Source organism: Cyprinus carpio, chromosome B23 (genome assembly GCF_018340385.1).
Source record: "Cyprinus carpio isolate SPL01 chromosome B23, ASM1834038v1, whole genome shotgun sequence".
Lineage (NCBI taxonomy): Eukaryota > Metazoa > Chordata > Actinopteri > Cypriniformes > Cyprinidae > Cyprinus > Cyprinus carpio.
In genome coordinates, this window is record NC_056619.1 from 6,221,090 (window position 1) to 6,233,644 (window position 12,555).

Here is a 12,555-nt window from a genome sequence, read left to right on the forward strand (position 1 = left end):
ATCCACTTAACTCTTCTTCTCTCATTATCAGCCTTCAGTATAGACTGAAATCAGATCTCTGAGAACAGCACACATGGTTTATTCTTGTATGAATGGGATAATGTGACAATGAAACAAATGGAGGTTGCATATTCAGTTGCTCGAAAATGTATTTGGACACTACACCGAGTTGCATTATCAGACTATCTTTAGCTAACTATTGTGTCATATTTCTGCATCATTTTGTCATTGACTTCAGGTATCATTCATGTTCGAACCACAAGCAAGATTTTTTATACTTTGCGTTTAAATCCCAAACCACAAGCATGTAACTGCGATGTTTGCCTTAGCAAACAGCAGTAATAAAAGCTTATATGACTCACAGCTCCAGAGACTTTGGAGAGTTTGCAAAGAAATAATGTTTTTTAGAACTATCCAATTTCACAAAGACATCTGAGAATAAAACTTTGATTCCAGCTGTGGAGAGATTCCTCATGATGGCAGAGGAGAAAATCAGCCCCTAATAAGTGAAGCCCACAAAACAACAGCTCTATTCCAGCAGCAGCGTACGAGCAATCAAAAGAAATCTGTGCGCTTCGGAGCCGTGGAGATCCCCAGTGGAAATCTCCTTAATGTAGAGGAACTTGAATCAACTTTGAGGAATGATGCAAATGCTTTATGACGACAGAGGTATTCATAATAATTTCACACGCTAGCAATCATGTGAATGACATCAAGTGATGCCTTATTCAGAAGCACCAATTAAACGCCTGCTAGTTCAGAGCACCTGCACTTCTGGGTCACTGATGAATCCATGTGCAGAAAAAGCCACTTAATAACACGTTTAAACACAGATGTCCTGATACAACATTTGTGAGCCAATATCCAATTATTTAAGACAACATCTGCTGATACTCATAGTTTGGTGGTTGTTTTAAGACACTGATAATGACACAACTTTAAAGGGAACTGACGTATCAATTTATTCTCTATAAAACATTTCACATTTTATTTATAGCCTATAATACAAAATTAAAGACCAGCTAAGAAAAAAATAAAGTGCTCTTAAATTTTATGACAAACGTAAATGTGAACCAATCAGCCACCACAATTACCAATGATTAACTACTCATTCTTAAATATATTATATGAAATACGAAAGTTAAAATATTTCTTTAAAAATATCCATATTTTATGGTTGCACAAATAATTGATTTATAGCCAATGCTATCAACTAACTGTGAAACATGCTGTTTGTATTTGAAACAGAAATCTTTGGTAGCATGACTAATGTCTCTACGGTGACTTTTTGATCAATTTAACTCAAATTTGCTGAATAACAGTATTAATTTCTTTACTTTTTTTAAGTTAAATAAAAATCTTACTAAACATATAACTAAGTAAATACACAGTACTGTATACATATGCAAAAAGACCTATCACTTTAAAAATAAAAATAAAAATATAGTTACAAAATAATACAAAAAATAGTTAAAATACAATTCATTTGCGATCACATTTCTGGTGTTTGCTGTTAAATCACCTGTATGTCCACAGTCTCTCTTTGTCTCTCTCGCACACAAACACACTGGTTTCCGGGTTTTATGGGGATATTCCATAAAAGTTATAGTTTTTATATTGTGCAAAGTGTATTTTCTGTCCCTTAGCTTAACCCTACCCCTCACACGAAACTTTCTGCATTTTTTGATTTTCAGAACATTTCATTCTGTATGATTTACAAGACATTTTCCTCATGGAGACCAAAAACATGTACCCACATGGTCAAAATTTACTGGTAATTAGGGGTGTGACGATAACCGCATCACCGCAATACCGCATTAATGAGATGCCTACCGCGGTGTGAGGTCATCACCGCACATGATTTATTTTTATTTTTTTTTTGCTGAAAGTTACAGAACTGCATATGGTGTGTGATTTGAACTATAAACACATTCATCTTTGCTAATAATTTACTTTTTCCATGAGTCCTATGTTCAAGGGCTTCTGGGGAAAAAGCCCGCATCCTGCGTAAGGGAGGGACAGTCCATTAAACATATGGGGGATTTTTTTTGTGTGTGTGTCTGATTTTTAATTAACCGCTAGTCATGTTTCAGTACTTGTAATGTTTACAGATAATGTTAAATTAAATACACACAAACACGTGCATAAAAGACAATAGCGTAACTTAAACAGTTGGAGTTAGTTAGATTTTAATTGCAAGTAGGCCTACCGGTAGCTATCACTTCATATGGTATAGGCAATAACCGTTGACAGCGCTAGCTGACATTATTCAAAAAAATGGCCACGAATTTAGGGTCTAAACCAAATACTGTGTCGCCTATTTGGGCACACTTTGGCTTTGAGGGAGATGACAAGGGGCAGCCGGTGAATTTGGACAAGGCAGTATGCCGTATTTGTCGCACAAAAGTATCCGTCTCGCGAGGAAATACAACTAATTTAAGATCACATCTGAGAATTAACCATCCTGTGGCGTTTGCCGGACTTGGGAGCATCAGCAGCAAACCAACCTTAGCTACAACCTCAGGCCAGCAGCAACAGTTGGGAGTCTCCGAGGCCTTTGCGAGAGGTGCGAAGTACCAAAGAGGCAGTAATCAGTGGCGAGCACTTACCGATAGCGTGACTCGTTACTTGGTTGAAGAAATGGTGCCATTCCGTACCGTTGAGAAGCCAGCGTTCAAAGCCATGCTACATACATTTGATAAGCAATATGTACTTCCTGACCGAAAGTACTTTTCTCGAACAGCAATCCCTGAAAAGTATCTGTCAGTGAAGGACGGCATAATACAGGACTTAAAATACGTTGATTATTTCTCAGTGACAACTGATATGTGGTCAAGCGTAAACATGATGCCATACATGAGCCTGACCATACATTATCTCAGCGCAGCTTTCTCCCAGAGCTGGCAGAAGTAAAAGCTCCAGAGAGAGCAAGTCGAGCACAACCTGCCCCAACACTGCTTAGTTCTGGTGAGTTGTGCTAAACTTCGATTCTGCTTTCTTTAGAGGTTGTTTTTCAGGTAACAGTCCGTGGATATAAACGCACTCGTCCAAACGCAACTTGTTGAAACTTTGAACAATTTATTCTACATAATAAAGGGTTGCAAACGGTGACAAAACCTGCTGTATAATTCATATTAAACTCAAAAGATATCGAAAAAAAGTAATCTATAAATAAATGTTAATTCATATTATTGTTAATATGTTCATGATGTAATAATTATAATTTTTCAAAGCGAATACAAAACGATATCGAAAAAAAAGTTATATAAATAAATGTTATTTCATATTATTGTTAATGTTTATAATAATTATAATTTTTCAAAGCGAATACGAAACGATATCGAAAAAAAAGGTATATAAATAAATGTTATTTCATATTATTGTTAATGTTTATAATAATTATAATTTTTCAAAGCGAATATGAAACGATATCGAAAAAAATTTATATAAATAAATGTTATTTCATATTATTGTTAATATGTTTATGATGTAATAATTAGGCTATACATTTTCAAAGCGAATACGAAACAAAATAACGAAATATAAAATAGCCTACTGTAAATAACTGGGCAAAACTTATGGAAACGCCAATCAATGCTCTGATTGTGAGCACGATTTAGGCTACTAATTCGTTCCCTCGATTTATAAATAATGCGCACAATTTACTAGTTCGTTCCCTCGATTTGCAAAATCGTGCGGACGATTTACTTTGTTCTTTGTTCATTTTGAAATTATAATAGTATTTTGCGTTTTTTTTTTTTTTTTTATTGTGTGTGGTGTTCGGTGAGATAAGTAAGATAAGATGGAAAAGATGGCAAATATAGATTAAATAAAAAATAAAGAAATGGAAAATAAGGATAATAGCATAATATATAGGACTATAGGGCATAGGCTACAAAATACAGATTGATGTGAACATTGCACTGGTCATGTTGTTTTTTTATTTGTTGATAATGGATTCTTATATAGGACTATAGGGCATAGATTGTATGCATTTCCATTACAAGCTGAGTGTGTGAGCGGCCGCCGGGGTATTTTTTGTGTGTGTGTTGTGTGTGTGTGTGTGTGTGTGTGTGTGTGTGTGTGGGGGTGGGGGGGGGGGGGGGGGGGGGGTGGGGGGGGGGGGGGGAGGGGGTGGGGGGGGTTGTCGGTTAACCGCCAAATCGCGATTCTTGTTGCTTGGGAAAACCAGGACCACACACACACACACAGACTACAGATGCAGCTGGCACAGGCGGTGATATCTGATCATCTGAAGTACCATTTACTGACCCCAAATGTAAAGCTAATTCCACTTCTCACCCTCCCTTTGAGTGACTTTGTAAGTTGGTTGCACACGGGGTCAGTGGTGAGGAGAATGCCAACATCCTCCAGCCTTAAGACTTCTGCAGCATTATATTTTCAGGTTTTTCTTGCACCAAAAACAATCATTTTGTTTTTGCTATTGTACCTTTAAATGTCTGCATGTAAATGACATTTTTCTGATTGGCTAACCTTTCTGTATGTGAAAATATGAATGTAATTCACACTGCATATGCTCAGCGGGCTTAAAAACATTGAGATACAATTCTTCAAACCAAATTTATAATTTCATGAATTTCATAATGTATTTAAACTTCCGTGTCGCTCCCTGTCCAAAAAACGCTGAACAAACTAGGTTGTCATACCTGTGAGAACAACAGCAGCAGTTCAGCTCTGCTGAAACAAATGGATGTAATAAACACACTTAATTAACCTGTTTAACTGAATATTATGCCTCTACCTTTCACATCTGACATCAGCAAATTACTATTCCCATAATGCACCTCTTGAAATCCACTGTGTCCTCGGATTTTCCTTTAATTTTAAATGCCTTTTAATACTCAAGCATGAGTAAAAATAGCAACATATTAAAGTCAAATTGGACGCTGAGACCTGATGAGATTTAAAGACGTTATATTCTAAATTATTTTTTAAATTTTTGATAAAATTGATCAAAGGCGGTCGCCTGCTTTGGGGTGATTCTAGGAGAAGTGGAAATCAGGGATGATGACAGTATGTGAAGATGGAGCAGAGTGGGATATGGGAGCTAATGCACTTCTGGAGAGATGTAAGATGACCTCACCACAGGTATCCAAATGAAAGCGGGACCTCAGAGTCTTACTCCTGCACTCCATCTCCATGCAAATGCATTTGGGATTAGTTGGGAAAGGAGGGTAATGGGGAAACCACCATGCCTTGGTGAACACACAGACGTGTCTCTTTCTAGCACAGCAAGTAAACTGCTCCAGATCTGACTTTTAGAAAGTCTTTAATATGCATGACCACATTGGGTAAAGAAGAGATGTGAATTCTGAAATCCCATTTTACAAATGTATGTTCTCCAAATAAATGAACACAGAGTAACACTTGCATCAGTTCTGACCAAATTTAGGCCAATTGCAAAGTATTTTCCAAAGTAGTGTAAATGGATATTGTAAATAGCTATTTGGCAAATATACCAGCATTCAAAAGTTTTGGGTTTTTAATTGTTTCATGTTTTTAAAATTCTCTTTTGCTCACCAAGGCTGCATTTACTTGATTAAAAATACAATAAAATATGAAAAAAATTGAAATAGTATTACAATTTAAAATAAATGTTTTCTATTTGAATATACTTTAAAATGCAATTTATTCCTGTGATCAAAGCTGAATTTTCAGAATCATTACTCCAGTCTTCAGAGTCACATGATCCTTCAGAAATCATTCTAATATGCTGATTTGGCTCATAACACAAGTTGGTAACACCTTTTTATTATCATTGTTGAAAACAGTTGGGTTGGTTAATATGATTGTGGAAACGGCAAATTTTTTTCCAGGATTGTTTTATGAAAAGAAAGTACCAAATAACAACATTTATTTGAAATTGATAATTTTTTCTTACAATGTAAAGATTTTACTGTCACTTTTGTTTAATTTAATGCATCCGTGGTGAATAAACATAGTGATTTCTTTATATATATATATATATATATATATATAATGATATATATATATATATATATATATTACAGTATCACACACACACACACACACACACACACATATACATACATACACCCAACTATATATAATACAAGTGCAGACAACAGTCCCAAAGAAAAAGTCATTTTGATGAAAGAAAAATTATGAAAATCAACATGCAATTCTTTTCAGGGGGAACCAGACTAAAAAAAAAAAAAAAAAAAAAAAAAAAAAGATAGGAGCCACATGACTTTTTGAACTAACAAACACTGTTATATGAATAAGTTAGTAAATAAACTGTTGCAAGTCTCACAAACCTAAAACATATATAGGAATGGTTCCTAGTTCATTTTATACCAACTAAAAAGTCAGAAAATTGACTTTCGGTTCACAGCTCTGAATGACTCCATCACCAACAGTCCGATTCCAACTGACCTGGGAGAATCTTTTTGACTGATGCACTAAAAGAACTAGGCTCATGAGAGTAATTTTTCATCAGTTGGCTCAAGTTGTCAGCTAACGGCAGCCTGCAAGATGATATCTGAGAAAAAAACATAAAAGCTTCCTTCTTTGAAGTTGGCTAGATGTTAAATTAGTGCCATAAACATTATGTTGCATTAGCAACCTTTAAAGTCACCACCTTGAGCCCTCTCTCATTTTAATATAGTGAGGAGAATTCTGGAAGAAGAAATAAAACATGTTTGGGCATGTTAAAAAGCTTCATGAACCAGTATCATCTGAGAGAGAACATACACTCAATCCTCCACTCTGACATGAAAAACAGAGTCAGAGCACAGAAAGATGAAGTCTTCATCTCCAAAAAGCACTGGGGGAAAACGGGAAGGAGCTGTACAGTGATGTTCAAAGCGTCCTGCAGCTATTAAACACATCGACAGCTCAAGATGCTAAACCCGCTGAGCTATTAAAATAGTCGTGTGAAAAATGCATGCCTCTCTCTTTCCAATCAGCTCACTGTAAAAAAGACTGACCTTTTTTGAAATTTCAAATGCATGGAGATGAAATTGAGGCTTTTTCTTAAGAAGCTCAATGCGGCTGGGCTACAGTGTGATAGGTACAGACCAGCATATAAACAAACCTAAGCTGAATTCATTCCTCACTACACTCCACTAAGACATTCAGAGTTAAGTATGTAAGAGAGTACAGCGGTACGGTCCAGCCGAGATTTATTCATCCTGCATATATAAATCAGAACAAGTCCACAAATGCATTCAGGCAAGGCCATCTGAATGCAGCAGAGAGACTGGACTGGATTTCTACTGTATCAGTAGAAATGTTTTTGTGGAGTTGTGCTGAACACTCAAATCCAAAGGACTTATTATGTGATTATGTGACCGCATCATGCCACGCCACTGATTTTGAGCACAGCGTCGCATCATGAGCTGACTAACTGAATAAAAATAAATGCAACGGCATATATATAACTCCATATTGACATCTGTAAGATATTTTTAAATATGTTTTTAATTTGTCTCTTCTGCTTACCAAGGCTGCATTTACTTAAATAAAAAAATACAATAAAAACTGCAATATATTTTACTGTATTTAATTTTTTTTCACAAATAAATTTTAAATAACTGTTTTTTTTTACTATATATTTTATAATGTAATTTATTTCTGTGATTTAAAGCTGAATTTTCAGCATCATTACTCCAGTCTTCAGTGTCACATTATCCTTCAGTAATCATAATATGCTGATTTAATAACATTTTTTATTTTCAATGTTAAAAACAGTTGTGCTGCTTAATATGTTTGAGGAAAATGAAATGAATTTTGAGGAATATTAAATGAAAATGAAAAAAACAGAATAATTGATAAACAGAAAATTCAAAAGAACAGCATGTATTTGACTTTTTTTAAAATTAGAAATGTCACCTTTATTTGAAATTAAGGTGTCATTGCTGAATAAAGGTATTGATTTCTTTAAAATATAATAAATTAAATAAAAAAATAAAGTATTTGGCGTAAAGTGCGTACAAGATTTGTATACTTTCTTTGGCTATCAAATAAATAAATTGGGCTTCAGTCATTACAAATAGCTAACCGCAAGTATTACTGGATTGAAGCCTCATATTGCATTTTCTATCTATGTAAGAACAGCTAGAATGACGTTTTTGAAGGACCTGCAGAGATAGATGATGCATCAGGACAACGCACACACACACACACACACACACACACACACACACACACACACACACACACACTCACCTACTGCTGACCAGCTTGGCTATAAAACCTTCATTACTCCTGCAGTGAGGTGGCGCTCGGCGTGGAACACAGGGCGACCAGGGACCCGTCTGTATCTCTGATTTACAACACACACATCACCTCCCTCGGCCAGCTGAGGCTTTCAACTGCATCACCATCAATCCTCATTACCTCACATGGTAAAAACAACACAGCCCCTTATAAGGCATCAGGCTTCTTTCATAAAGCCTCATGGGCTTCTCAATCTGGTGAAGAACCTGTTTGTGGGCCATGTCCCAATATATGAATCCTTAAAAACATATGAATCATAGCCAAAAAGAGAAGAGCTTCTTTAATGTCACCAATTGCAACTATATGTATACACTATTTGAGAAAAGACTGTTATAAACTGCTTGAGAAAACAGTTCTAGGTTGCCCTAGTCTCGAAAGATCTCAATGCCAGTCTATGATATCCTACTCCCTAGACATGACTCGAGCCTCCTTTCAAAGAAATCTTTCGGCCTGTTGTATCTTCCACCAGGTGGAATTCACCAAAAGAGTCACTTAGAAAAGTATTAGCGCACCTTTACTCAAAAAAAAATAAAAAAATTGAGGTGTCATTCTTGGTGATGAAACTTGATAAATAAATAAAACACGTTCTTTATAGAGATTGTCAAAACCTATTTTCCAGAGACTAATGTTTTTATAAACTTCTGTTGTTTATAGTGTGCAGTTATCGGAAGTGATTGAGCTCTGTCTAAATCAAACTTCCACTTAGCATTGTTAATGATTGATCATTCAGGGCCAGGATAAAGACCAGGACATCCCCCTTGATTAAGTGCATATTTTTGCTATGGCAAATCACGTAAAGACCAAAGAACACTCACTGTTCATTTGACCTCCCAGCTTAAGAAGATTGCTGACAGTTCTGCTGCTGCTACACAAGTTCGCTTGGCTGCAGGTCCGCTCTGCTACGGCAGCATACTTGTAAACACTTAATGATTATTTATTCAAGGTACTAGAAAACTCTATTTCTGAGTGTTTGCATGAAGGCATCAGCAAAGTAACTGGCCATGATCCAGCACCAGAATCAAAACTGGCATGCAAAACATACAAAAGCTCTTTGATGACAAGTAATGTCTGATCATTTTCTTAAAGGCAATCAGATTTGATAAAAAAAAGGATATGGCATAGAAACATTTTAGGTAGCATGGTACAGTAGGTACATGTAGAGTAGCAAAGTGAAATGCTTTTATTTGTAATAGACAACTAGGTAGGAGTTACTCACCATGAATCGTAGGTCATCAAAGCCGTTGAGCAGTAGCTTGCTCTCATACTGTGGAAGGCCTATATGCTCCAACCAATCACCGACCGGCTGTTCAAGCAGCCTCCCGGATCCACCTGCAGACAGAGGAAGGCGCTTGAGCAGCGAGAAACCATTGAGACGGTAGCATCGGCAATCAGAGGAAGAGACGTGGCACTGCCACATCATCCTCGGCCAACAGTGCCGAGAGCACAAACACCAAGACGGCAGAGGCGACAGGATCCCGGCCGAGAGGTGTGGCCGCTCCCACAGCAGGAGCGAAACCACGCTTGCTAAGAAGGAAGTTTGCTGTAGCTGAACTTGGGAAGAAGATGGGGCCCAACGCTGGGACTGATCACAGATTTAGACTCCACATTATATCGAATCAATTTACATTTGAGAGGTTACTATGAAGTACAACTGGGTGCCAAGATCAGCAATTATCAAAGTTTCCATTTGAGCCCAGAAATCACCCTATGAATCAAAGGTTTGATTTCACAACCCAAAAAGTCACAGAAGATGACGTGCATCATTGTAATCAATCCAGTTTCCTTTTAATCCCAAACAGGCTAGTTCCTGGAAACGTGAGTTTGCAGATCCACGTTTGCAAGTCCTGATTGACTGCGGTGTTTAATGAGGAAGAGCACAGTAGAGGATCAGATGACTGAAAGTTGGTATTCTCTCATGGGTGTCCATGTGGAGGTAGATGCACAAGTAAACTTCTCAAACAGTCATTACTCCCAAGCAATGTCTACCGATTGTCACAATCTCCTGGTCTCCTTAGAGTGACTAAAAATTGCTTTGGGACTCTACCGTAAGCCTGGAAACTCTTAACTTGCGTACTGCACTCCTCATGCAAATGAACTTCTAATCCAATCCCTACGATAGCGCTACTAAAAAGCCAGGCAGGATTGCATGACTTGCATTGCATGTGATTCTCAGGATCAAAGGTACATGACATGTAGGCAAAAGCAAAAAAGCTTCTGAGTCTTTGCTCAAATAAAACTCTTGATAACAGCTTTATTCCAAAACAAGAATGTCTGACTTTGATTAAATTTAGATGCAGAACACGGCACAAAATGTAAGCCTCACCAATAAACATCGGTGGAATCAAAACCGAATTAAAAGCAAAAGCGAATGGAAAAAACAATGAGAAGTAGTATCCACCCGAGTCATTCAACTTAATCAGAAACACCCAACTGCAAAAGTACAAGACTTGCTTTTCCAACACGACAAAGTCTCCCAGAGTCCTATAGGGAGTCCAAACAGAGAAAGTGGGTGCTCGTCCCACATCAGTCAATCCTCAGAGTACGTTGCAGACATCTCATTATCATCTAGTTCCTCGAGACGTCGCGGCTGCTGTTGAATTAGTAATGCAAGGTCAGTGGGGTGTTTGCCTGCTCCAGAGAATGCCGGTAAAACTTGACACACTTGCGTTGCAAACGAGTCTGGATGTTGTAAGAAACGCAGCAGCAATCCGAAGGTGCGGTCTCCTTGTTCAACCGGACGCTGTCAATTCTGCTCTGCAGCGCTCCTGCTCCTTCTCCTTTCTCTCCCTCACTCCTGCTCCCCCTCCCTCTCCCTGTCGCCTCCCCTCCCTGCCTCGCTCTCTATTCCCCTAAAAGAAAATGCGGGCCTGCTGTCCATTATCTAAGGACTCATCAAACCTTTGTCCGGTTCATTGACCCAACCGGGACCATTACTCTTTTGTCAGAGTATTGTTGACTATGATAACAATATTAGAGGCATTGATTAAAGAAACAAAGCTTAACAGTGTTTACCCAGAAAGCAAAGTATAAACACAGAGGCATATGCAGAACTTCTAGGCTGGAGGACATAGCTCTGGGTTTACTGCCAAGCTGCAGGGCAGTTCTTCTTCTAATTCCCCTGACACTCATGCATGTTAATATTTTAGCACCTTTATCCACATAGACAGAAACAAAGTGGAAAAACCCTGCCAACTACCCCGTTGGAGGAGTTTATTAATGAAATACTGGTTTGATGATGTGACAAATGCCTTATAAATGAATTGCAAAACCACCAGTTTCAGAGTTCTCCAGTCATATTAGAAGATGCATGCAAAGTCAAAGTTCCGTAGTGCTCAAAAGATGATACATTTTCTCACTTTAGATTCCAAAAAAGCATTATGACTAGCTAAATGTCACAAGTGTACCCAGATTAGCATGCTAGAGTATTATCTAATGTATTTAGATGGTGGTTTGCTGGCTTTGAACAAAACGTCCCCAGATTTATTTTCCCATTTTACTGCTTATCCAAAAATCTTAAGGCTGAGTTCTTAGAATAAAAGAGTTGCTCCTCAACAAGCCACATGATTTATGGTATCATTTATATCAAAAGCACAAACAGTGCAGGGCCTTCGCAGGACAATACTTTGTTTACAGTTTTGTTCAAATGTCTAACATCAGTAGCAGCAAATGCTGGCTTTAGTAAGCACCACTAATAAAATTAAAAACCAAGAGTCATGTCCAAGTAGGATGCCCGCAGGAAACAGGAAATGAGGTCAGAGGCAGCGCCATGTGACAAAGGACAGAGGAAGGACTGATCCTCTAGCTAGGCTTTGCACTTATATGGGCCAGTGAACCCAGCTGGAACACAAAGGACCCTTGCAGAGATACACACCACTTGAAATTGGTGTTTACAGGTTTTAAGATACACTGATGTGAGAAGGGTGCTTTATTCAAGGCTTACAGCAACTTTCCCATCCATTTCTGCAGGAGTTGCCAAACGGGAGCGAATGGTACAGCAAGCGTGACGGCCCCTCTGGTCTCGATTGCTGTAGTCTGGTTAATTCCAGAGGAAGGTCAATAAGCTGCCTCCATACAGAACAAGGTCATGCATCACCAAGGTGGAATCATCAAGTGTATCAGCGTCCATTGATTTAACTCTCAAGTGTCCCCTCGTCCTTCAACAGCACACTGGGATTTCTCATTCTCCATTTAAAGGACCAGGCAACCTCATTTCCTCTGTTCACTAGTGTAACTCTTCTGGACTTGGCCTTCGTCTTTCTCTTGCCCATCAATAGGTTATTGAGTTTCATTGCT

The 12,555-nt window shown here is 37.9% G+C and overlaps 1 protein-coding gene across 4 annotated transcripts in view; it reads right to left on the reverse strand.

Moving 5' to 3' along the window:
- Positions 1-12,555, reverse strand: part of LOC109061719 (ankyrin repeat and SAM domain-containing protein 1A-like) — a 95,725-nt gene that overhangs the window by 20,130 nt on the left and 63,040 nt on the right. For all 4 annotated transcript variants that reach the window (XM_042750402.1, XM_042750404.1, XM_042750403.1 and 1 more), the window contains one exon: positions 9,479-9,591. In XM_042750402.1, the coding sequence (XP_042606336.1) occupies positions 9,479-9,591 (113 nt within the window). The remainder of the gene's footprint in view (positions 1-9,478; positions 9,592-12,555) is intronic.